This window comes from Pleurodeles waltl, chromosome 8 (assembly GCF_031143425.1).
Source record: "Pleurodeles waltl isolate 20211129_DDA chromosome 8, aPleWal1.hap1.20221129, whole genome shotgun sequence".
In the NCBI taxonomy this organism is placed as follows: Eukaryota; Metazoa; Chordata; class Amphibia; order Caudata; family Salamandridae; genus Pleurodeles; species Pleurodeles waltl.
The window spans coordinates 1,317,238,199-1,317,261,334 of record NC_090447.1 but is presented as its reverse complement, the minus strand read 5'-3'; the positions used below and the strand labels follow the sequence as shown (position 1 = coordinate 1,317,261,334).

At 44.5% G+C, this 23,136-nt stretch overlaps 1 protein-coding gene across 1 annotated transcript in view; it reads left to right on the top strand.

Moving 5' to 3' along the window:
• The window catches only part of ZC3H12C (zinc finger CCCH-type containing 12C), a 98,161-nt gene extending 77,495 nt beyond the window's left edge, over positions 1-20,666 (top strand). Inside the window, exon 6 of the mRNA XM_069202308.1 lies at positions 16,284-20,666. Coding sequence (XP_069058409.1) covers positions 16,284-17,665 — 1,382 coding nt within the window. The 3' untranslated portion in view covers positions 17,666-20,666. The remainder of the gene's footprint in view (positions 1-16,283) is intronic.
• The last annotated feature ends 2,470 nt before the right edge of the window (positions 20,667-23,136 follow it).

The window sequence follows — 23,136 nt, the reverse complement described above, 5'->3', positions numbered from 1 at the left end:
GCCTAATACTGTTAAGGATTCCTTTAAATCTCGGTTTCGTGGCTCCACAACACTATTTCCTTAGGGATGAAAGGGAGACGAGTAATGCTGTTTGACCCCTAATGAAGCCATGGCATCCCTGAAAGCCCTTGAGGCAAAAGAAAGGCCCTCGTCCCAGTGGAAAGCTGCAACAGCATATGTGCCAATAAGACTTGCAAATCTTTAATAACAGTTCGAGCGTCAGCCGAGCGTTGTGGCCTAACCCATAGAAATCTGGAGCATGAGTCAACAGTGACTAGGACGTATTTGTATGCACTGTCTGGTGTCAGGGGACCACAGTGGTCCAAGTACACACATTGTAATTGCTTGTGGGAAATTAAGAGGGGTGTCTGCGGTGGGCATTTTGCGGTGGATCCTTTAATTTGCTGGTAGATGTCACAACAAAGGACATACTGCTTGGTCTGTTTGTAGGGACCTGGCCACCAATAACTGTAAAAGTGAAATTTTAGCTGCCACACCAGCATGGGCAGAAGCAACTCCATCATGTGCTGCTTTTATTAACTTAGGTCTTATGTCTTTATTGAGAATCACACGATCTACCACCCCTGGTATTACTACTTGGGCTGTAAAAATGCCTCCCATGCGGTAGGAATATTTAGCAGGGTATGCTTTTGGTAAGGGTGTGCCATTAGACGAAACTTTCACAGCTGCCAGTATTTCATCATCCACTTTCAATTTAGAACGAGGTACTGCTGCAACAGAAGCCATAGCTACTGCTGATTTGGCTGTCTCATCAGTCAAAGTATTGCCTTTAACGTGTATTCCAACACACTGATGTCCTAGTGTGTGTACAACATGGACATTAGATAGTGTTTCTTTCAGATCTGCTACTTTCCCCCACAGAAGTCTGTATTTAATGGTATTACCTTTTAAATCTCTGAACCCATTTTGGTGCCATTAATGCAGATATTCATTGAAGGACTAGATACAATAGTACGAATCACAGACGATCAACGTCCTCTGCTCAGGATCCATATGTTCCAGTGCCATCACCAGAGCCTTGAGCCCTGGAAGTTGTGCAGTGCAGTCCCCTAGAGTCTGCGCGTAAGTATTTTGTGGATGGAACTTGCCATCCTTCACGTATCCACTCACAACTGCCCAAGCGGTGGAGTACTGATGTTTGGTGCCTGTTGCTGGTTGGGCTGAACCATCAGTGTACAAGGTTGTCTTATATTGTTCAATAGGCAATGTATTTGCTGGAACTGAATACTCAAGTTCATATTGTAAGAGTTCTTGGGTCTGTAATTTGGAGTCAAAACCATACTCAACATCAGTGGCCGTCAGAGACGTTGCCCATTGAATCCAACATGGATGTAATGCTTTAGTGTTTGGGACGCATGCGTTGGTGACAGCCTCAAGGGCTGGAATGGGGGACACAACAATAATGCGCTTCCCCTGGGCCAGAGGTCTCTCTTGAAGGACCACCATCTGAACAGCAGTGAGGATTTTCTCAGTGGGAGCAAAGCGTTGTTCAGCTGTGGAATATAAGTGTGATTTGTATGCAATCGGGACGGTCACACCCTAATTGAATGTCACATAGATGAAAGCAATGGCACTAGCAATTACTCTGACGACCAAATGTTTTTTATTGTCCCTTGTATGTAAGTGTTTTGCTTCAAGCATGTCTTTTTACAATGCTCTAAGGATGCATGTGTGTTCGACTGTCCAGAATTTGCTGGTAAAGTCAGGACGTATTAAGTCATATGATGGTTTAATGCTATGTGCATAATCTGGGATATATGTTCTGCCAAAAATGTCAAATGCCCAATAATGGCTGGAGCTTTTTTATTGTGTTTGGTGGTTGTAGTTGTGTGCATTTTTCTAAAAATTGGAGCGCAAGGCTCTTGCCTTCTTCCGAGAGTTCGTATCTCAGAAACAGGACACTAAGGAAGGCTATTTTCATTTTTTTGAAGTTGAATTTGTAGCCAATTTTGACAAATCCTACAACAATGCGGGCTTCCTGTCTTAAATGTTGCATGAGGTCTTCGTCTGTGAGATAGATGTCATCCACATATGACAATGCCACAGAGTCTATGTCGTGTAAAATAGATGTAACACAAGCTGAGAACAGTCCTGGACTTTTTTTGTCGCCTTGTGGGAGTCGGCAGAATTTGTTTGAGAGCCTAGGGAGCTGAAACTTATAAAGTCCCTACTTTCAGGCACTGTGTTTTGGCAGAAAAACCCGTTGGATATATCCAGGGTCGTCTTGTATTTTTTGTGCACTTTATTGTTCATGAGGGCTGTGCTGTGTGCATTTTGTATTGCAAATGTGCGTGTGACTGTTTAAATGTCTGTAGTCCAAGACTATTTTATATGAATGGTTGGGTTTGGTGACTGGAAATAGTGGATTATTCATTGATGAATTTGAGGGTTCAAGTACACCCTGGTACTCTAATTGGTTGAGGATTTCCCTCAAAGGTGTTTTTTCATCATACTTTATTGGATATTGTGGTTGAGGATGGGGTTAAGATTTTATTGGTATTATGTAGTAGGGGGAATCTATGCCCCACCCTACATAATTTCAATATAACGCAGGTGCTTGCGCCACTGCCCAATCAATGGCGTACATTTCTACGAGCTTTCTGGGAACAAGGGGTGAGAAGGACTTTTCAATAATGTCCTCTCCCTAAGGGCGATCACGGACAAATTCTGGCGGCCAATCTTTTTCAGCCAGCAAAATATCATCAAAGGAGAGGACGCAGTCCCAAAAGATGGCGTCTATCATATGTTCAATGTCTCCCTGTTACTGAATAGTTACTTTATACACCCTGTCGGGTGTGGAGACACTCATACCCATAGTCTCAACTTCCAAACAGTCATCCGTTGCTTTCACCTCCAGATGCTCTTGAAGATTCTGGTGAACTATTGTGACCTCTGCCTCACTGTCTAACAGTGCTAGTGCCCACTTCCTGTTCTTCAGTAAAGCCCTCTTCTTGAGTGGCATGTCGGATCGTAACTGCTGCCACTTTTTTCGTTTTAAATTGGTGTTTTTGTTGGGGAAGTTTCTCTTCTTTTTTAACTGAAACTTCAGACGAGCGTTGTAAGTTCTTTTTCGGTTTCACGTACTCAGTTCGCTGCTCTGACCGCCCACCTCTCTCACTGCGTTTTTCCAGTGAGTCCTGAAAGGAATGAGATTTGCGTGTCTCAGTATATTGATATCTGTCTGGGGTTTTTATGTTATCTCTATTTCTAGGATTACATCTATTCTGTGGGGTTTCCGTATGCGGAGATTCTCCCCTTTATTTTTTGGGTGTTTGTTGTTTTTTTATCTCAGCATTTTTTTAAACCATCAGGTGCTTGCTTCGTACGATCTTTATTAGATCTACCTTGAAATTGTGGTTTGGTCGGTCTGGCCCCCAAACTATCTCAACCATTACTAGAGTAGGTCTCAGCAATAATCTTTGGCAGCTCACGTTCTTGATCCTGTACAGGAACCTCTCAAAGCCGCATGCACATAGGCTAGTGCAACTGCTTCCCCTTTAAGGTCACTTAATATTATTGAAGACACTGTGGCAAAATTACCCACTAATAGCATCTCAAAATCCAGGGCCGGGGCAGCCCCATTTTCATCTTGAATCTGTTTGAACTCCTCCGGAAGATTGGCAAGTGTTGATGTACTGTGTGCAATAGTAAAGAGCGTGGCAAAGACCGTGCCCCATGTATTGCAGTTATTACCTGTGAGAACCATCCGGAATGGCAAGCACATAGTGAGAATTTTATGTTTATCCTGAGTTCCAGTATGGGGAAAAACTCCTTCCAGCGCAAAGGTAACTACAATTTAATTTCCTCCCACTCAGTGGGTGCCTTACCCATGATCAAATGTACAGTAGCAGGGTTAATGCCCGGCATAACTGCATGTGGTTGCGTTGGGGGCAGCACGTGCTGGGTTAGTATTTAGTGTTTGCATAACAAACTGGACTAACAGTCTGTGAATATTGTCATGAGCTCTATATATATAGGCAGCGGACCTCAGCTACTGTTAATGTTGCTGCATCAGGGTGTGGTGTATATGTGGCCAATAAAGGCCAGGTCGGGCCATCATTGCTCAGAGGACCTAACCTAACATGTAATGTTGTATGTGGTAGGGCGGCATCAAGCCAATTAGTACGGTCTTGATAAGATAAAGGTATTTCTAAATATGCAGAAGCTCTGTATTGTGTAGGTGTATTTGCAGATGTATAGTGATGAAATGTGTTTGGGTTCCCATCAACTGCTGGAAAGGTAACCCAAGAATAAAATGTTTTTGTTCTGTAGGCCGGATGAGCCTCAAGAACAAATGTAACTGCGCCCCATGGGCCGTTAGGCCATTTGCCTGTAAATGTGCAGTAAGGGGAGGTCGCATATTTACTGCCATTGCCACCCATTGTGGGTTCGCCATATTAATGGTAGATATATGTTCAGAGATAAGGACACCAACTGGGGATCGGTCCTTTCAAGGTTCAAGCTTTAACAACCTACAGCTCAAGATAGGTACTACATACTTAACTGAGGAGGAAATTCTCAATACCACGGACGTCTCCGTATATAGTATCGAGGTGTCATTAGCCGTTAGTGAGACAGAGATACTTAGGATGTTCCGAATATTAGTGCCTGACCAAACGTTGGTGGCACCATGTCACATAGGTTCTCATTATGCTAATGAGGCTATAGGATTTAGGTGGCAGAATCACATGGATTGAATTCCACACCATATTACACCTGTCGACCTAATCCGGGTTCTCCGGCTAACTAGCAGTGCCTCATCTTTGGCCGAGATGATTGTGGCAACCGGGCGCATGACAAGACAGACTCCTCAGGGGAATCGTGGTCAATCATATCACATTGCTTTCTCTCAGTTACCAAAGTCTCACTTAGGCAAAGACAACAGAGGCAGAATATAGTTCAATAAGGATTTATTGAAATAACTGCATCCTAAATTAGAGCCCAGAGTGATCTATAGTTCTTCTGCCTGCGCTGTTTGAGCACAGAATAATACGCCTAATCTGCCCTTCAGGTTTTGCCCTGGGAGAACACCATCCCTCATACCTGGATAAGGAAGCCTATAGTCTAGAGAGACACCATCCCCATGTAGATCAGAGGTTCGGCCATCTAAGCAAGCAGCTGTAGCGACGCAATCAGCATACAGTCGTGATCATTTGCCTGGAATCTCCATCTAACGTGTTTGGGACAAAGGGATATTTTTATAATAAAACCGTTGACATTCTAAGAAACGGTCCCCACGTAAGAGTGCGTTTTTTCTGTGAATGTTGGAGACACAGCATACCACGTTTGTCGGCAACCCTATCTGACTGTAGCCTTGGAGAAAGCAGAGTGAAATAAATGTCCTTCTAAGAACGTAATGCTTTCCTAGGCAAAAAGACAATACAATAGAGAAAATAAAACAGCATTGCAAATGTGGCTATTGATAGAAAAATAAAGCGATGTTGAATAAAATGTAACTGGGTTAAAGTGCACAGCAGCAGGCCTAGTTAGCTAAAATAACATTTCTAAAATATGGCTAAAATAGCCATACATAACCAGTAAACCATAATATGCCTTACTGGTATGCACTTCCTTGGGTTTCACCAGAGACAGGCTATGCCACAGAACAGCCCATGTAGAAAAAAACATACATATATACATATTTATTTGTATTGGCTTGACATATAACTAATCTGTACTGCCAACCTTGCACAATTATGCAGTCCAAACCCTACAGCCATGTCCTCTGCACACATATGAATAATATGCACTCAAAAAAGGCCACAAGCCCAAAAGGGATATATAATTTATGTTAGTTAACCTTTTGCTTCACACATTTGCTGTACTGTATGTTGTTTAAGGGCTTCTCCTGTAGAGGAGTACTATTGGTTTCCCATAAGCTACATCACTTATCTGAAAGAGCTCGCCTGTAGGAAAGCTGCATTATTCCTCCACCATTTAACTTGCTATCAGTCATCTACAGGAGGGCTGATAAATCACTTGTGTACCCTGCAGCCTGTCAGATGAACTTTGATAATGCAAGAGATTTTGCTAAACAACATCTACCGAGCATCCATTTAATCACTGAATCCTGAAGTTGCTAATTGAAAAATGTACATTCTTTGACTAGGCTCTTTCTTGATCTGGCTTTAGAAGCAACCTTTTTGTCTTGCAATTCTCCTGTTTTTTAATAATAACATGTTATATACATCAGTCGTCCTATTACATTGTTCTGTTAAATTGCCATTCACACTTTCCCTTCCACAGCGTGCAGGATAGGGAAATTGGTCAGCACATTTTAGCCATTGGTTCCCCTCTTTGTGAGTGGCAGCATTTTGCATGTGCTTGTAATGCAAATTCACACTCACATGCAACAGTAAAGTAGACCTTTTCAGTGCAAGGCCTAGGGGGGACAAAATCAATCATTTTTTTCATTTGTAAAAATGTATGTTTTTTTAATGTGCACGGGCCCAGCAGATCTCCAGAAATTTCACAGTGTTTATTTTACTATTAATTTATTTGCAGAGTTCTATATAGAGTGATCATGACCCTTCAGGAGCAGTCAAGTCATACATAAAGGAGAAAATGCAAATCACAATATTAAATACAGATACAATATATCAAATCCATTTGGAAGATCCATGATCCCGAGGAGTCCACATGAAAAAGATCTGGCTAAATTACTATAGAAGACTAGAAAAGGAATCTATTTATCAGAATAATCTTTACAGGGTATAGGAGGGGTTTGCCCTAGTTTCTGAAAGTAACGTGTTCTGTATTCTAGGGGCGAGACCAGAGAAGGAGCAGTTGTATGTCCTTTTTTAACTTGTTGGTTTCAACAGGAGGAATACACAACTTCTTGAGGAACAAGTACCTCCGGATAGTTCAAGTTTGATGGCCAGGTAGACAGGTGTATTGTGATGAAGGGCCTTATGTGTCATACAAGCTATCTTCAGCTGGATTCTAGCTTCAAACGGGAGCCATTTTAGATGTTTGAGATCAGGTGTAATCTGGTTGAATCTTCTGTGATGAGCCTGGCAGCAGAATTCAATGTGGCTCTTAGAGAAGTCAGCTTTACTTTGGGTAAACCAGCAAGAGTATTGCTCCCATAATCCAAATGGGAGATAACCGGGGATTGGACTGCTAACTGCAGGTCTGTCGGGGGCAAGAAAGGTTTGATTTTCCTTAATAAGCTTAGATGACAGTTGTCTCTCCTAGTAGTGGCACTGATATGACTTTGTATATTAAGGTGTTTGTCCAAAGTTTTCCCTAGGGATATTGTGGAATCTGTCACATGAGGAGAGAAGCTGAGAGCAGTGAGTTGCTTGAGCCATTCTTCCACGGAGGCAGAGTCACTGAGGAGAGTGATCAAGAGGAATTCAGTTTTCAGGGTGTTGAGCAAAAGGTGATTGCGTGTCAGCCATTATTGGGTTTTCTGTAGGGCGTAGTTGAGCAGTTTGATGTCATCAAGGGAGGAGATTTTAAAATACAGTTATGTGTCATCAGCGTACATGTGGTAGTTAATGTTAGGGAGATTCAAAAGATCGGTAAGAGGTTCCATGAGCAAGTTAAATAGAGTAGGTGAAAGTGTGGTTCGTGGGGGAACACCAGTCATGACTGTGGTGATGTCCAGTAGGGTTTGATTGGCCTTGATTCTCTATGCTCTATTATGAAGGAAAGAGGCAAACCATTTTAAGATGGGACCAGATATCCCCATCCTCTTCTCAAGAAGGTCTATCAAACTATCATGTTTGACTGTCTAGAAAGCAGAGGAGGGATCAGGTAGAATAAGCAGACAGGGTTCATTCTGGTCTAGCATTCTCACGGCGTCGTCATTAATGTATCTTAGAACAGTTTCAGTGCTATGACCCATACTGAAGCCTGATTGATGACGATCAAGGAGTTGAAAATGTTCAATGTGGTTGCATAGTTGTATGTGTATGTATTTCCCTAAAAGCTTTGTTAGAGTCAGAGAGTTGGTGATAGGGCAGTGGCTGTTGAGATCTCAAAGGTCTGCATTTGTTTTTTGTTTTTTAGAATAGGGGTAACCTGTCCTGTCTTTAAGCAATCAGGAAAATGCCCTGAGAAAGCAAAGCATTGACAATCTTGGTTCAGAGAGGGAGTATGGAAGGGCCAAGCTGTTTGATGAGCTTGGCAGGTAGGGGATCATTGAAGTGGTTGGAGAATTGTATAGATGTTAGTATTTTGAATAAAGCGGCTTCACCAGGTAGTTTGAAGTAATTCCAAGTAGCCTTGTTTTAGTACTATATCCAGAAGGAGGGGATCCAGCCTGGTGCTGTACAGGTAGGAAACTGGGCTGGGCCTCGGGTAGCAGAAGCTATTAGGCGCAAAGCAACTGTGATTCAATCCTCTTTGTGTTTTTTTAATGAAATAGGTGGAGAACTCCTCACCGCTTGGCAAGGATCTAGTATCTACTGAGTGTTGGCTAGATTTGCAAGTTACGTGTTGTTGATGAGTTTAAATAGTTTTTTGGGTCTGTTTTTAGCATTGTCTTATTGCTTCCTGAAGTATTCTGCTTTGGAATGGATGTGTTTGTTGTATGCACTTCTAATTGACCTCAGGTGCTTGAGGTGTGCGGTGGAGGAAGAGTTTCTCCATGATCTCTCAGGAAGCCTTAATTTGCATCTTTCCTCAATAAGGCTGCTGTTGAACCAGGGATTTGAGTGTTGGATCTGTCTTCTTTTTAACTGCTTCAGTGCAAACGTATCAAGTAAGTCTGACATGGATTGTGTGTAATGTTCTGTAAGATCATTCACATTCGTCATGTTTGTGGGAGGCTGTGGGCCGATATTGCTACTACAGGTTAAATCAAATAGATTAATATTTCTCAAGTTTCGGGACCATTGTTTGGGTTTGCGCAGTTGGCCCTTTCTAGTCGTCCCCTTCTCGAGGAGGAGGCAAGAGATAACGTAATAGTCTGACCAGTCACGGGAGGTTATGGATGCAAGTAGTGTTGATTTTCAAGATGATTAGATCAAGGGTGGAGCCTCTGTTGTGTGTTGGGCTAGTGCAGCACTGGGTAGGGTTGAGGTCCGTGAGAAAGGCCTTAAAGGTGTTCAGTAAGGGGTCATTAGAATCATTCCAATGTAGGTTGAAGCCCCTGAGGAAGATATGGTTGGTGTGCTGATCTGAGTTAAAGAAGGAGGTCTCCATTAATTGTTCTATGAAAGGTAGGTTGTTTCTCGGGGGTGGTAAATTGTGTGGAGTTAGAATACTATTGTGTTGTTGATTTATATTTCGATACCTAGGTATTCACAAGAGGTCATTGGCATAGTTTGTGAAAGTTTCAGGGTGAGCATGGAGCAGAAAATGCATGTTAATCCCTCCTTTACTTCCATTTCTGTCAAGTCTGATGATGTCATAGTTGGGTGGGACTAGAATGTCCAATATAGGTGATGATGTCTCTTTCAGCAACATTTCAGTTAATAGTAGGAGGTCTTGTTTAAGAATGAGCAATTGAAAAGCTTCGATCTGAGATGTGATTTGTTTTTTTAAACTTCAGGGTGTGTTATGGCTATTTGTAATAGGTTGTGTTCATTCAAGGTTCTATAATTGAGACTAGGTTCTCTAAGAGGGTTGGATGGAATAGTCTGGATAGGAGGAGTGGATAACAAGTCATCGTTAGTAGTGGTGTAAGACAGCAGAGGCAGTGTATGTCTGCATCGGATAGATGGTCTGTAACACTCTGGTGTCTGGAGAGGGGATTGAGATGGAGTTGAGTTTCCCAGTTCAAGTTCTGAGAATTCTAGATGTAAGAAGTCCTGTACAAGGAATAGTTCAGTCATCCATGTTGGAAAGTGTTATGTTGTTTGGTGTGAGGTGTGCTATTAGCCTCAGGGTTCAGATTAAGGTTTAAGATCTTCTTGAGCCAAGGGTAGGTCGCTCCCCCTGCCGCTGCAGCTCCTCCAAGTTCCCGAGTTCCTGTGTTCCTGAGACCCACCTAACTGTAAGTACCCCCCTCCTCCCAGCCCCTCGCCCTGCCCCGCGCCACTCACCTTCTCTTCTGCTCCTGCTTCTTTTCCTCCTCTCTGTCTCTTCCTCCTCGCTCCCCCTCTGCAATCTTCTTCTGTGTTCTTCTGTTCTTCCCTTCTGTTCTTCTGTTCTTCCCTTCTGTTCTTCTGTGTTCTTCCGGTCTTCTGTGTTCTTCTTCTCTGTTCTTCTCTGTGCTTCTGTGTTCTTCTTCTCGGTTCTTCTGTGTTCTTCTGTGTTCTTCTGTGTTCTTCTGTGTTCTTCTGTGTTCTTCTGTGTTCTTCTGTGTTCTTCTCTGTTCTTCTCTGTTCTTCTGTGTTCTTCTGCTCCTCCGATCTTCTGTGCTTCTGTCTTCTGCTCTTCCGGTCTTCTGCTCTTCCGGTCTTCTGTTCTTCTGTCTTCTGTTCTTCTGTCTTCTGTTCTCCTGTCTTCTGTTCTCCTGTCTTCGGCTCTTCTACCTCCTCCGTCTTCTTCCCCCGAGCCTGCCCTCCTGCTCCTTCCTCATCCCCCTCCCTCACTCGCCTCCCCCTCTCTCACCCCTAGCTAACCCGTTCGCTATCTACCTCCCTCACTCCTCCTATCTTCCTATCTCTCTAGCTCCCTATCTCACTATCTAACTCCCCCACTCTCCACCTCCTCCTACCTACCTATCTGTCTATCTATCTATTTCCCTATCTATCGACTTCTCTATCTATTTTCTCTATCTATTTCTCTATCTCTCCCCCCCTCCCGCCACCCCCTCTACTACCTATCTCCCTATCCTCTCACTCTACCTCTCTCCCTCACCCACCTCTACAACCCCCCCTCCCCTATCTTCACAACCCTACTCCTATCTCTCTCCCTAATCTCCAAACCTCCTAACACTCACCCTCCTCCACCCTAAACCCCCTCCCCCAGCTCCTCTCACTCTACCTGTCCCCCCCCCCTCCCTCGCGCTTTCCCGCCGCGACCTCCTGCACGCCCCCGCCCCCCAGCTCCCATTCGCCCCCAGCTGACCCCTCCCCCCCCCCTCCTACCTCTTATGGCGGCCGCTGCGCGACAGTGGTAGCGACCCTTGACCCAAGGGTAGGTCGCTCCCCCTGCCGCTGCAGCTCCTCCAAGTTCCCGAGTTCCTGTGTTCCTGAGACCCACCTAACTGTAAGTACCCCCCTCCTCCCAGCCCCTCGCCCTGCCCCGCGCCACTCACCTTCTCTTCTGCTCCTGCTTCTTTTCCTCCTCTCTGTCTCTTCCTCCTCGCTCCCCCTCTGCAATCTTCTTCTGTGTTCTTCTGTTCTTCCCTTCTGTTCTTCTGTTCTTCCCTTCTGTTCTTCTGTGTTCTTCCGGTCTTCTGTGTTCTTCTTCTCTGTTCTTCTCTGTGCTTCTGTGTTCTTCTTCTCGGTTCTTCTGGGTTCTTCTGTGTTCTTCTGTGTTCTTCTGTGTTCTTCTCTGTTCTTCTGTGTTCTTCTGTGTTCTTCTCTGTTCTTCTCTGTTCTTCTCTGTTCTTCTGCTCTTCCGATCTTCTGTGCTTCTGTCTTCTGTCTTCTGCTCTTCCGGTCTTCTGCTCTTCCGGTCTTCTGCTCTTCCGGTCTTCTGTTCTTCTGTCTTCTGTTCTCCTGTCTTCTGTTCTCCTGTCTTCTGTTCTCCTGTCTTCGGCTCTTCTACCTCCTCCGTCTTCTTCCCCCGAGCCTGCCCTCCTGCTCCTTCCTCATCCCCCTCCCTCACTCGCCTCCCCCTCTCTCACCCCTAGCTAACCCGTTCGCTATCTACCTCCCTCACTCCTCCTATCTTCCTATCTCTCTAGCTCCCTATCTCACTATCTAACTCCCCCACTCTCCACCTCCTCCTACCTACCTATCTGTCTATCTATCTATTTCCCTATCTATCGACTTCTCTATCTATTTTCTCTATCTATTTCTCTATCTCTCCCCCCCTCCCGCCACCCCCTCTACTACCTATCTCCCTATCCTCTCACTCTACCTCTCTACCTCACCCACCTCTACAACTCCCCCTCCCCTATCTTCACAACCCTACTCCTATCTCTCTCCCTAATCTCCAAACCTCCTAACACTCACCCTCCTCCACCCTAAACCCCCTCCCCCAGCTCCTCTCACTCTACCTGTCCCCCCCCCTCCCTCGCGCTTTCCCGCCGCGACCTCCTGCACGCCCCCGCCCCCCAGCTCCCATTCGCCCCCAGCTGACCCCTCCCCCCCCCCTCCTACCTCTTATGGCGCCCGTCCGCGCCTGGCCCGCGCCCAGCGCCACGACCCCTGGTCCCCAGCTCCCCCAAGCCCCGCTGATCCGCTACGACCCCACCACCCTCCACGCCCTCAACCCAGGGCGCTCCAAAACCTGCTTCCTAGCTCACCCCAAACGCACCCATGGACCCTTCGCCTGCAACTCCTGCAAACGCATCTTCCACCACGCAACTACCACGACCACAAGCCCACGCGCCATCAACCACCTCAAGTGCATCCTGGTCAACGCTCGTTCCGTCCACAAGCACGCCGTTGAACTTTGGGACCTCCTGGACTCCACAGCCCCGGACGTCGCCTTCATCACGGAGACATGGATGAACGCCTCCTCTGCTCCAGACATCGCTACCGCCATCCCCGAAGGCTACAAGATCTCCAGAAAAGACCGCACCAACCAAGTAGGAGGAGGTGTCGCCATCATCTTCAAAGACTCCATCAGCGTCACCACCTCCACCGAAGACCCCCCCCTCGCCGCTGAACACCTGCATTTTCAGATTCGCACCGACCCAAGGACCACCCTCAGAGGATCCCTCGTCTACCGTCCTCCCGGACCTCGCGCCTCTTTCAGCGACGCCATCGCCGACTTCATCTCCCCGCACGCCCTCGCCTCACCGGACTACATCCTCCTAGGCGACCTCAACTTCCATCTGGAACAAAACAACGACCCCAACACCACCACCCTGCTCGACAACCTCGCCAACCTCGGCCTCAAACAACTGGTGAACACCGCCACCCACATCGCCGGACACACGCTCGACCCTATCTTCTCCGCCAGCAAACACGTCTTCTTCAGCCACACCTCTGCCCTGCACTGGACCGACCACAGCTGCGTCCACTTCACATTCCGACGCGAGACCTCCCACCTCCGCACTCAACCCATCCCTCGTCGACAGTGGAACAAGATCCCTGAAGAGCAACTCTTCTCCGCTCTCGCCGCCAACCAACCCACCCTCACCACCGACCCCAACGACGCAGCTCTCAACCTCACAAACTGGATCTCCAACTGCGCTGACAACCTTGCTCCCCTCAAACGCACGCATCGACAGACCAACACCAAAAAACCTCTCTGGTTCTCTGACACCCTCAAAGAATCAAAGAAAACTTGTCGTGCCCTTGAGAAGGCCTGGCGCAAGGACCACACCGCTGACAACATGACCGCCCTCAAGAACGCTACACGCGAACACCACCACCTGATCCGCACTGCCAAAAGGAACTTTTTCACCGACAGACTAGACAAAAACAGCCACAACAGCAGAGAACTCTTCAGCATCGTCAAAGAGTTCTCCAACCCCAGCGCCAGCGCCAACGCCGTCACGCCCTCACAGGATTTGTGCGAATCCCTCGCCACTTTCTTCCATCGCAAGATCAGCGACCTCCACGACAGCTTCGGACACCAGACCCAACCATACACCACTGAACCCGCTTCCCCGGACATCACCCTCAACAACTGGACCCACATCAACACGGAAGAAACCAAATCCATCATGAACTCTATCCACTCCGGCGCCCCTTCGGACCCCTGCCCGCACTTCATCTTTAACAAAGCCGACGACATCATCGCCCCGCACCTCCAGACCGTCATCAACTCTTCTTTTTCTTCTGCTACCTTCCCCGAATGCTGGAAGCACGCTGAAGTCAACGCCCTACTAAAGAAACCTACGGCTGACCCAAGCGACCTGAAAAACTTCCGCCCCATCTCTCTTCTACCTTTCCCAGCCAAGGTAATAGAAAAGACCGTCAACAAACAGCTGACCACCTTCCTGGAAGACAACAACCTGCTCGACCCTTCACAAACCGGATTCCGAACCAACCACAGCACGGAAACCGCCCTCATCTCAGTCACAGACGACATCAGAACCCTGATGGACAACGGTGAAACAGTCGCCCTCATTCTCCTCGACCTCTCGGCTGCCTTTGACACCGTCTGTCACCGCACCCTAATCACCCGCCTACGCTCCACCGGGATCCAAGGCCAGGCCCTGGACTGGATCGCCTCCTTCCTCGCTAACCGCTCCCAAAGAGTTTGCCTCCCTCCGTTTCGCTCAGAACCCACCAAGATCATCTGCGGCGTACCTCAAGGCTCATCGCTCAGCCCGACACTCTTCAATGTCTACATGAGCCCCCTCGCCGACATCGTACGCAAGCACGACATCATCATCACCTCCTACGCCGACGACACCCAACTTGTACTCTCCCTCACCAAGGACCCCGCCAGCGCCAAGACCAACCTACAAGAGGGTATGAAGGACGTCGCAGATTGGATGAGGCTCAGCCGCCTAAAGCTGAACTCTGAAAAAACGGAAGTCCTCATCCTCGGCAACACCCCGTCCGCCTGGGACGACTCCTGGTGGCCCACGGCCCTCGGCACCGCACCGACCCCCGCAGACCACGCCCGCAACCTCGGCTTCATCTTGGACCCTCTTCTCACCATGACCAAGCAAGTCAACGCCGTGTCCTCCGCCTGCTTCCTCACTCTCCGCATGCTCCGCAAGATCTTCCGCTGGATCCCCGCCGACACCAGAAAAACCGTGACCCACGCCCTTGTCACGAGTCGCCTGGACTACGGCAACACCCTCTACGCCGGGACCACCGCCAAACTCCAAAACCGCCTGCAACGCATCCAAAACGCCTCGGCCCGCCTCATCCTCGACGTACCCCGCAACAGCCACATCTCCGCACACCTGAGACACCTGCATTGGCTCCCAGTCAGCAAAAGGATCACCTTCCGTCTTCTCACCCACGCACACAAAGCCCTCCACAACAAGGGACCGGAATACCTCAACAGACGCCTCAGCTTCTACGTCCCCACCCGCCCCCTCCGCTCCGCTGGCCTCGCACTTGCTGCCGTCCCTCGCACCCGCCGCTCCACGGCGGGTGGGAGATCTTTCTCCTTCCTGGCGGCCAAGACCTGGAACTCCCTCCCCACCAGCCTCAGGACCACCCAGGACCACTCCGCTTTCCGGAGACTCCTAAAGACTTGGCTGTTCGAGCAGCGATAACCCCCCCTTCCCCCCCTAGCGCCTTGAGACCCGCACGGGTGAGTAGCGCGCTTTACAAATGCTAATGATTTGATTTGATTTGATTTGAGCTTCGAAGTGATATGAATAAGGCTCTGAAGATTAGTTTTGATTAACTGGGAGTCTTGACTAATCCAGTTTGTTCACCAGGGAAAGAACGTGATGTGTGCCTATGGGACTGGCGTGTGGCATAGGGAGAGAAGATGAAAGAGACCCCATAGGGGCAGAGAAAATGGTAAAAGGACCAGCCGAGGAGGTGATGAGCGAGATAGGGAGACAAGATAGGAGGATGATGACTGCTATCTGCAGCCATGTTGCCATTCGTTATTAACAAAAAATAATTAAAACACCATTCCAATATAGCTGACCATGTATGCATCCATGTGTGGATATACTGGAAGCCATATTTTTATTGGTATTTCTTATACTTTCTTAAAACCCATTCCAAGATGGACATCTGACCATGATATGTGTGTAGGCGCATGGGTGACCATCTTGGAATGATTTTTACATATTTTATTATTGTTTAATATTCAAGCATGGCTGAAACATTGCTTGTAAATGTGTTAGTCATCTTAGAATGTTAAAATAAGCAAACAGTGTCAAAGCCAATAGCTCTGTGGAATGATGGTAAAGACCAGATGAATTGGCTTTTCTGGTGATTGTTTAAGATAATTGCTAATACACTTTACTGCCATATATTTATTGGTGTCAAAGAACTGTTAGTAGCAGCGCCAGACAATTTGGTACAACAATCAAAGGCTATGATCTCTAGTGCTACTTGGAGATTAAATTGCTTTACTTTGTCAGTTTTGTTTGGATAAGGCTTCTTATAAAAAATGTTGAAATGGCTTATAAGCTATAGATGATTGACGATTCAAATGGACAGAAATAAATTCTATGATGCTGCTTTATTTAAATGTACGTAGTGACTGTTTTCTGTCATTCACTGATTCATGTTGTGAGCTGATCAAAACACTTTCAAGATTATTCTGATAATAAAGGTTTGTGCACTAAAATGCAATTATTATTTTTTCTCATCTAGGGAAGAAATGCACCTACGGGCACAAGTGCAAGTATTATCATCCAGAAAGAGGAACTCAGCCAATGCGATCTGTTGCTGACGAACTTCGTGCCATGTCAAGGAGCACTGTAGCCAAAGCAGCAAGTGAAGGGGGATTGGTAAAAAGCAATAGTGTTCCTTCGAGCATTAAGACTGAGAGCACTTCTGACCTCAAGCGCCCAGCCCCAAAGAGGCAGTCAGATCCAAGCTTAAGATCTCAAACCTATCAAGATTTGGAAGACAAGCTTCCCACCAAAAATAAGCTGGAAACCCGGTCTGTACCTTCCTTAGTTAGCCTAGCGAACCCTTCACCTACAAAACCCCAAAATGTTACACCTTCAAGCAATGAGGTTCACCTTCAATCTCAGGAACCAAGGCCGCAGGCACCGTACCCTCCAATGATCATGTCAACCAAAAATCATGGAACCATTCCTTATGACCATTACCCAAAATGTGAGTCACCTGTCGATGTAGGATATTACTCCATGATGAATGCATATGCAAACCTCAGCATCACTGCTCCTCCACGGAGTCCAGAACGCCGTTTCTCCTTGGATACAGATTACCGAATTAGTTCTGTGGCCTCTGATTGTAGCAGTGAAGGAAGCATGAGCTGTGGGAGCAGCGATTCATATGCAGGTTATAATGACCGGTCTTATGTTAGCTCTCCTGACCCACAGCTGGAAGACAACAAGTGCCACCATTTGCACCCACACAGCCACCTGAACTCCAAACCCTTTGTGCCAAGTTACCATGATTCTTTAAGCAGGGTGCAAAGTTATGGGCACGAGGAACCAAAGCATCATCACAAACCTCAAGGTCCCTACATGGCTGTACATCTGCAGCATCCGGCTGTTGGGGCACGCTCTAGTTGCCCTAATGACTACACTGTGCCTCAGAGTTCCCATCATTCTAAAAATCTGCACCTAGGGAGGTCCCTTGTGTCCACAAGAGTAGAGAGCATCTCTGACTCCCGGTTGTATGAGAATTCTCCATTAAGACAAAGAAAGCCCTATTTGGGTCAGGATGGCCCTGGATGTTGGGAAAGGCAGAATTTTGGGACAGATGGTTATGGTTACCGTCATAACTATTCACTACCAAGTAACACTTCTCAGCCATGTTACGAGCAATTTGCCTTCCAAAGCTTACCAGAACAGCATGAACAGATGTGGAGGATACCATACTGTGCAATGCCACCAGAACCTCCCAGGTACCAGGACACAAGGGAGAAGGTCTTTGTAAACCTGTGTAACATCTTCCCTGCTGAACTTGTTAGAATCGTGATGAAAAGGAACCCCCATATGACTGATGCCCAGCAGCTTGCTGCAGCAATTTTAGTGGAAAAATCGCAGCTGGGCTATTAAAAAAGTCATGCATCTTTTGTGATGTGAAGCCGTTTTCTGTGGTTCAGCTCTAATGCTGAGGGAGGTTTGCTACAGTAGCATTTGTGATCTCCTTTTCAGCAAGGAGTTTATATCGTAATCCATTTTTGTGAACTACTGTATCATGAATTCTGTATGCTTAGCCCTGCACATTGAGAAGTAATACAGAATTATTTTACGTTCTAACTTGAAGCTTGTGTTTGGGCTGGCGAGTGTAACCAGCCTAGTTTTGATAGGGCTATCGCCTAGTCTATTGATTATCAATTTTGGTGCATCAGGGGTGTCATATTCAGCACTTTTTAAATCCTCGTGTTATCAATCCAGTTTTAATAATTTAATTTTACTTTTATGCTTATCCAATCACTTGGATCCAAAGGTTGTGCAGAAAGTTTAACAAGCACCATAAAGCCTAGCCAATCATTCTGTCTAAGCAAGACTAGTTTGAAACTTTCTTGAGCATTTTGTTACCCTATTGCTCTTTGTGCTATATAATCATTATTTATATACAACAAAGATTTAATACAGCACTGTTTTGTTTTCTTTTAAGAAATGTAAGTTAACCTGTTAATGGTGAGTAGTGATATTTTTTGTTATACAAACATGGCACTTTTAATTCTTTTTATAATTGTTTTTGTTGTAGTTAAAGATTTATTTGATGCAAATGACACAAGGAGAGCAGATGCAATCACTTAAAGAGATCCCGCAAGCCCTCTGTGTTTATGGATGAAGCATAAGCCATTGTGACCTGATTCTTAAGTGGGGTCTCAGCGTCAATGGCTTCTATCTAATCGAAGCTAAGCTGCATAAGTTAATGGCACTCGGTTCTACAGGTGGCACAGCATTGTTTTTCTCTGGAGCAAGGCTAGGCAGGACCGAAGTTCCTATTCGGGTCAATATCTACCTGTTTTCAACATAAATCCTTCTTATTGTCAATGCAGAGTTTATATTTAATATGTTGTTTTCTCACTATTTATCGAACCTGGCCTAAAACAAGGTCCTGTGTGATGAGGATATGCAACATTTATTAATAATGCACTATGGTAATAAATGATATTTTAACTATAAATGCTAATTTAAACATTTCTTTTGTAATATATTGTACATTTAGTGGATTTAGGATTTTTATGTGTGCTTGTAGTATTAAAAATATTTTTGGTACAAATGGTTTAGCTGTTGGCTCAGGCAACGTGCCTGCTCTAGCTGTAGTAATGGATATTTCTGGTTTTTGAAGTCGGAATCTTGCTGGTTGCGCACCGTGAGTTAGAAGTAGGTTTTGCTGGTAGATAGCGGTGGACCTCTGCATTTAAGGACCATCTGTTTGTTGTGGATTTATGGTTCTGCAAAGTGTACCAGGTTCTTCAGTGGTCATCCGTGCGTGCCAACTTTCCTATGATATATAGGCAAACCTGATCAGTGTTGATTATAATGGTATGCTTGTGGCAGTCTGAAAAGAAATCCCTGAACATCCAGAAGTACCTTCTACTGTTGATACAAATTGTATCTTTTTTAAGGCATTGTGTCTTTTCTAGAAGTAGTAAATGTGTGTATTTGTTTTTAGACATTTGGGCAACATTTTATCCCTTATTTAAAACAAAATTAGAGATATCTGATCTAGATTAGGATAAGTGTAGATTTGTGTGCAGGAAATGATTTATCACGATTGATGAGAAGGCATACATAAAAGATATGTTAAAAGATTGTTTCATCTTTCTAAAACAATGATATGCAAACTTAAAATAAAGGTAAAATGCTGCCTGAAGTTGATGTTCAAGAACCTTTGAATAGGATAACATTTACACTGCTTGTGGCACACCATGTGTGGCAACAAGTAGGATTTGGGTATACAATAAATGTCTCTGATAGGCATTGTGCTTAGTTGGCATATCCAATAATCTGAACCATGTTCAGGAAACGTTTATTCAGGAAATATTCTTCTATACAGCTTTTACTGTTGCTTTTGAGGTCGGATCACCATGTTTCTAGGCCTCTGGTACTGATAATGGTGGACTCGAGCACTAGTTTTGTGCTGGGCCATCATATTTTAATATTGTCTGTTCAGGGGAAAGAACTGTTTTGGCCAAAAACTGTGTCTCTGTTTTTTTAGGCCATTCTCGTGTCTTGTGGTGAAATATCAAGTGAAAACCGTAGGATGTTTATTGCTGAAGTTGAATGATGAGTTTATAATTCTGTAATCTCAATTCAAGATGGCACAGCCCTGTCCTCCTCCTGATTCTGTTGTTTCTTGCAGAAGAGGACATGTCTTCCAGAAGTCACTGTAAACCTTTACACGAGGAGAACCTGTACAAAAAAGCCTCTTGCACATCACTGCTTAAGCACAAGTGTGTGTCCTCTTCTTGCAATAACATATACAGTTGTTATAGCTTGTATTTAATTTCTTAATCTTGGCCACAGTAATCTGAAGTAACAAACTATGATTGTGGCAGTGTATCATACACAGACACTGAGCCGTTTCACTGTGTACAATCCTCTACATCTAAATACAGTATTCATTCTTTTATAGTCAAGCGATCAATGGGTGCATTTTTTGTATCCTGAATTGACTATCTGCTTTTACTAAAGCAGAACATTTGCTTTAGGGACAGGGAGTCTTTTGGCTGTTTTTAATATGTGCAATGATATGCTCTTTTAATATATCTGGTGAGGTTGGTACATAGAATTTGTACTGCTTATCAACATCTCTGTGAGTGTAAGTAAAATGAGTATGATGATTGCCCTTTGTGACCTTGATGCCAATAACCGATTTGTCTAATTCTCATTGTACATGCAAATTGTTGAATATGGTTAAATTTTGAAAATCTATTGATCTTCGTATTTTGTACTGCAAGTTTTATAAGACAATGCAAATACGTTTCAAGTCATTGAAAAAGAGAGTCATTGCTCCTCTAGATTTGGAGCAAATTAATAAATGTTGCTTTCAGCGATTAATTTCCTAGTACAAATAAAGTTTTAAACTACTATTGAATTGAGAAGATGTTTTCTATTGTCCATATTTCTGTTACCTTTAGGTTTTTTTTTTAAAGAAATTATGTGAGCATTCCCGTACGATGTACAACTTGTGTGCTAATTGTATTTGTGCTTTATATTTTAAGTTTTTACAAAGTTATTCTTTAGAAAAAGGAGCATGGATTTTATGCATCCGTTTGTGCTTTGTAGTTTAGAAATGTATTGTCAGACAGGTGCGTTCCTGAGATATGTTAATTTTGCTGTCATCTTTTGTTTTAATTCAAAAACCCCTTCATTTGCCTCATTGCTTCATCATGGTAGGACCCTTAAAATATTATTTCTTATGACCCTTCAGTAATGGTTAAGTGTTATAATAGTTGACATAACTTCATAGTTGCTATTATTGACATTGCAATCCGTAAGCCTCGTTTCTGCCTTACACCTGTAAATAGGAGTAACTCATGCTTGCAGAAGTTACACTGTGGTTTCGAAAGTAGAAAATTTGACATAAGTCTGTAAATTAAAGGTGAGTATTTTAGGTTCATATATGTATTTTTAGCACTCTTTCGTTTCCTATTAGATTGTGGGCACCCTTTGGGTTATTGCAGGGGATTGATTAATGATAATCGCAAGCAAATGTTTTTTCATATGTAACTTTTTGATATTTCCAAACTATTTTAAGAAATTCCCACGCTTGTCACAATGCTTATGCTACAGCTTTCGAAAATGGGAAGGAAAACCAGCCACCCAATAGCCACAGGGTTTGGGAAGGGGGTTGTTGTGAATGAAGAAAGGACTTGTTAGGGGAAACTATTTTTGGTGAGACCTTTTCTAAAGTTAGTTTTAAAAATCTCTACATTCCCTAATCACAAAGTGGCGTACTTTACACAAACTCAGAAAATATTCAGAGTAGTTGCTATGAAAAATATGTAATTTTTAGTGTTCTTCAGAATGGAAGTTTTGTAAATAAACCCAAAAGCTGCTGCTCAAGAATAAACTTGCCCATCATGTAAGAGAGTCAATAATAACACCAGCATTCATAAATCGGTCTCTGTATGTGTCACGCCTGTGATGTCGTAACAAGACCTCCATGATCTGCGTCTGCTATAGTTCACGGTTTTGAACATCTAAATATTAAGTGCAGTAACATATTAGCATTGGCCTTTTCCCTTTGAACATTGAACATAAAATTGTAGGGCTCCAAATACATGCTATATTTCACAGCTGGAGCTGGTTGGAAGACGTGGGTAGATCCAGTACATTTTGTTGGAGTGAGGCTGCTTGCCTCATTGCCCACATCTCCCTCTGATGTTATTTCTCCTCATCTGAGCATGTTACATCTGCAGGCACTTTGCTTTCGTTTCATGCCATAGACTTGAATTACCATGACTACGGCAACAAAATCAATAAGTGCATAATACGGCATTTCCATTTCCTACAGAACATCTTTTGTTCTTCCATCCCGGTTTCTTGAGCTTAGTCTACAATTGGCAACTGACAATTACAAAGAAGCCATTGTTTTCATTTAAAAAATCATATGATCTACTTGGCAATCCATTTCCATAAAGCATACTGTTATCACGTATCAGTACTCAGTAATAGCAGTGGATTTCCAATTTGTATGAGTCCACTTTACCTAAAAACGTTAACGGTGTTTCACACAATTCTTGCGATTTATTGGTACATCTATTTGAAATGTATGTATTTGCGAAACATAAACGATGAAACCATAGAAAATGGTGGTCATGTTCGTATTGATGAGCATATGTCCTTTAGAAAATATCAAATATTGTGAGTTTTGTTGGAGTTCTATTGCTCACTGTATTGTTGTGTATTTTGCAGCTGATCAGCCTCCACCGTAGCCCTTTTGGTATTGGTTGCTTGTTTTCTGGGACGTTCTGATATGCACCAACTACATACTCTCTTTTAAAGTAAATACTGTGTTTATATTTGAATGTGAATGATGTGAGTACATATTGTAATTCACCTGCAAGGCATTCCTTTACCAATACTTTTTTTTATTGGCATCACTGACCTATACAGCAGTAGTCTTTTCACATATTTGGGGGTGCATGCACCTCTTTGAATCAAAGAAAGCAGTGCACACACATGAGATGAATAATGACAATAGCATGTTTTATATGAGACTTGCAGTTCACATAGCGTTTGTGCTTTCACTATGTTGTATCCATATACAATAATTGCATGTCAAAACTAAGGGCCAGATGTAGCAAGATATGCTTTTGCGAGTCTGAAATTGCGAGTCGGTGCAACTCGCAAAAGCATATGCAGAATGGTGTCTCAGACACCTTCTGCGACTCGCTATGGGGTCGCAAAGACCCACCTCATTAAAATTAATGAGGTGGGTCGCTTTTTGCGACCCCATAGCGAGTCCCTGCACTCACAGGGATGGTGGCCTGCTGAAGTCAGCAGACCTCCATGTCTGTGACTGCTTTTTAAATAAAGCAGTTTTTTTTTTCATTCGGCAG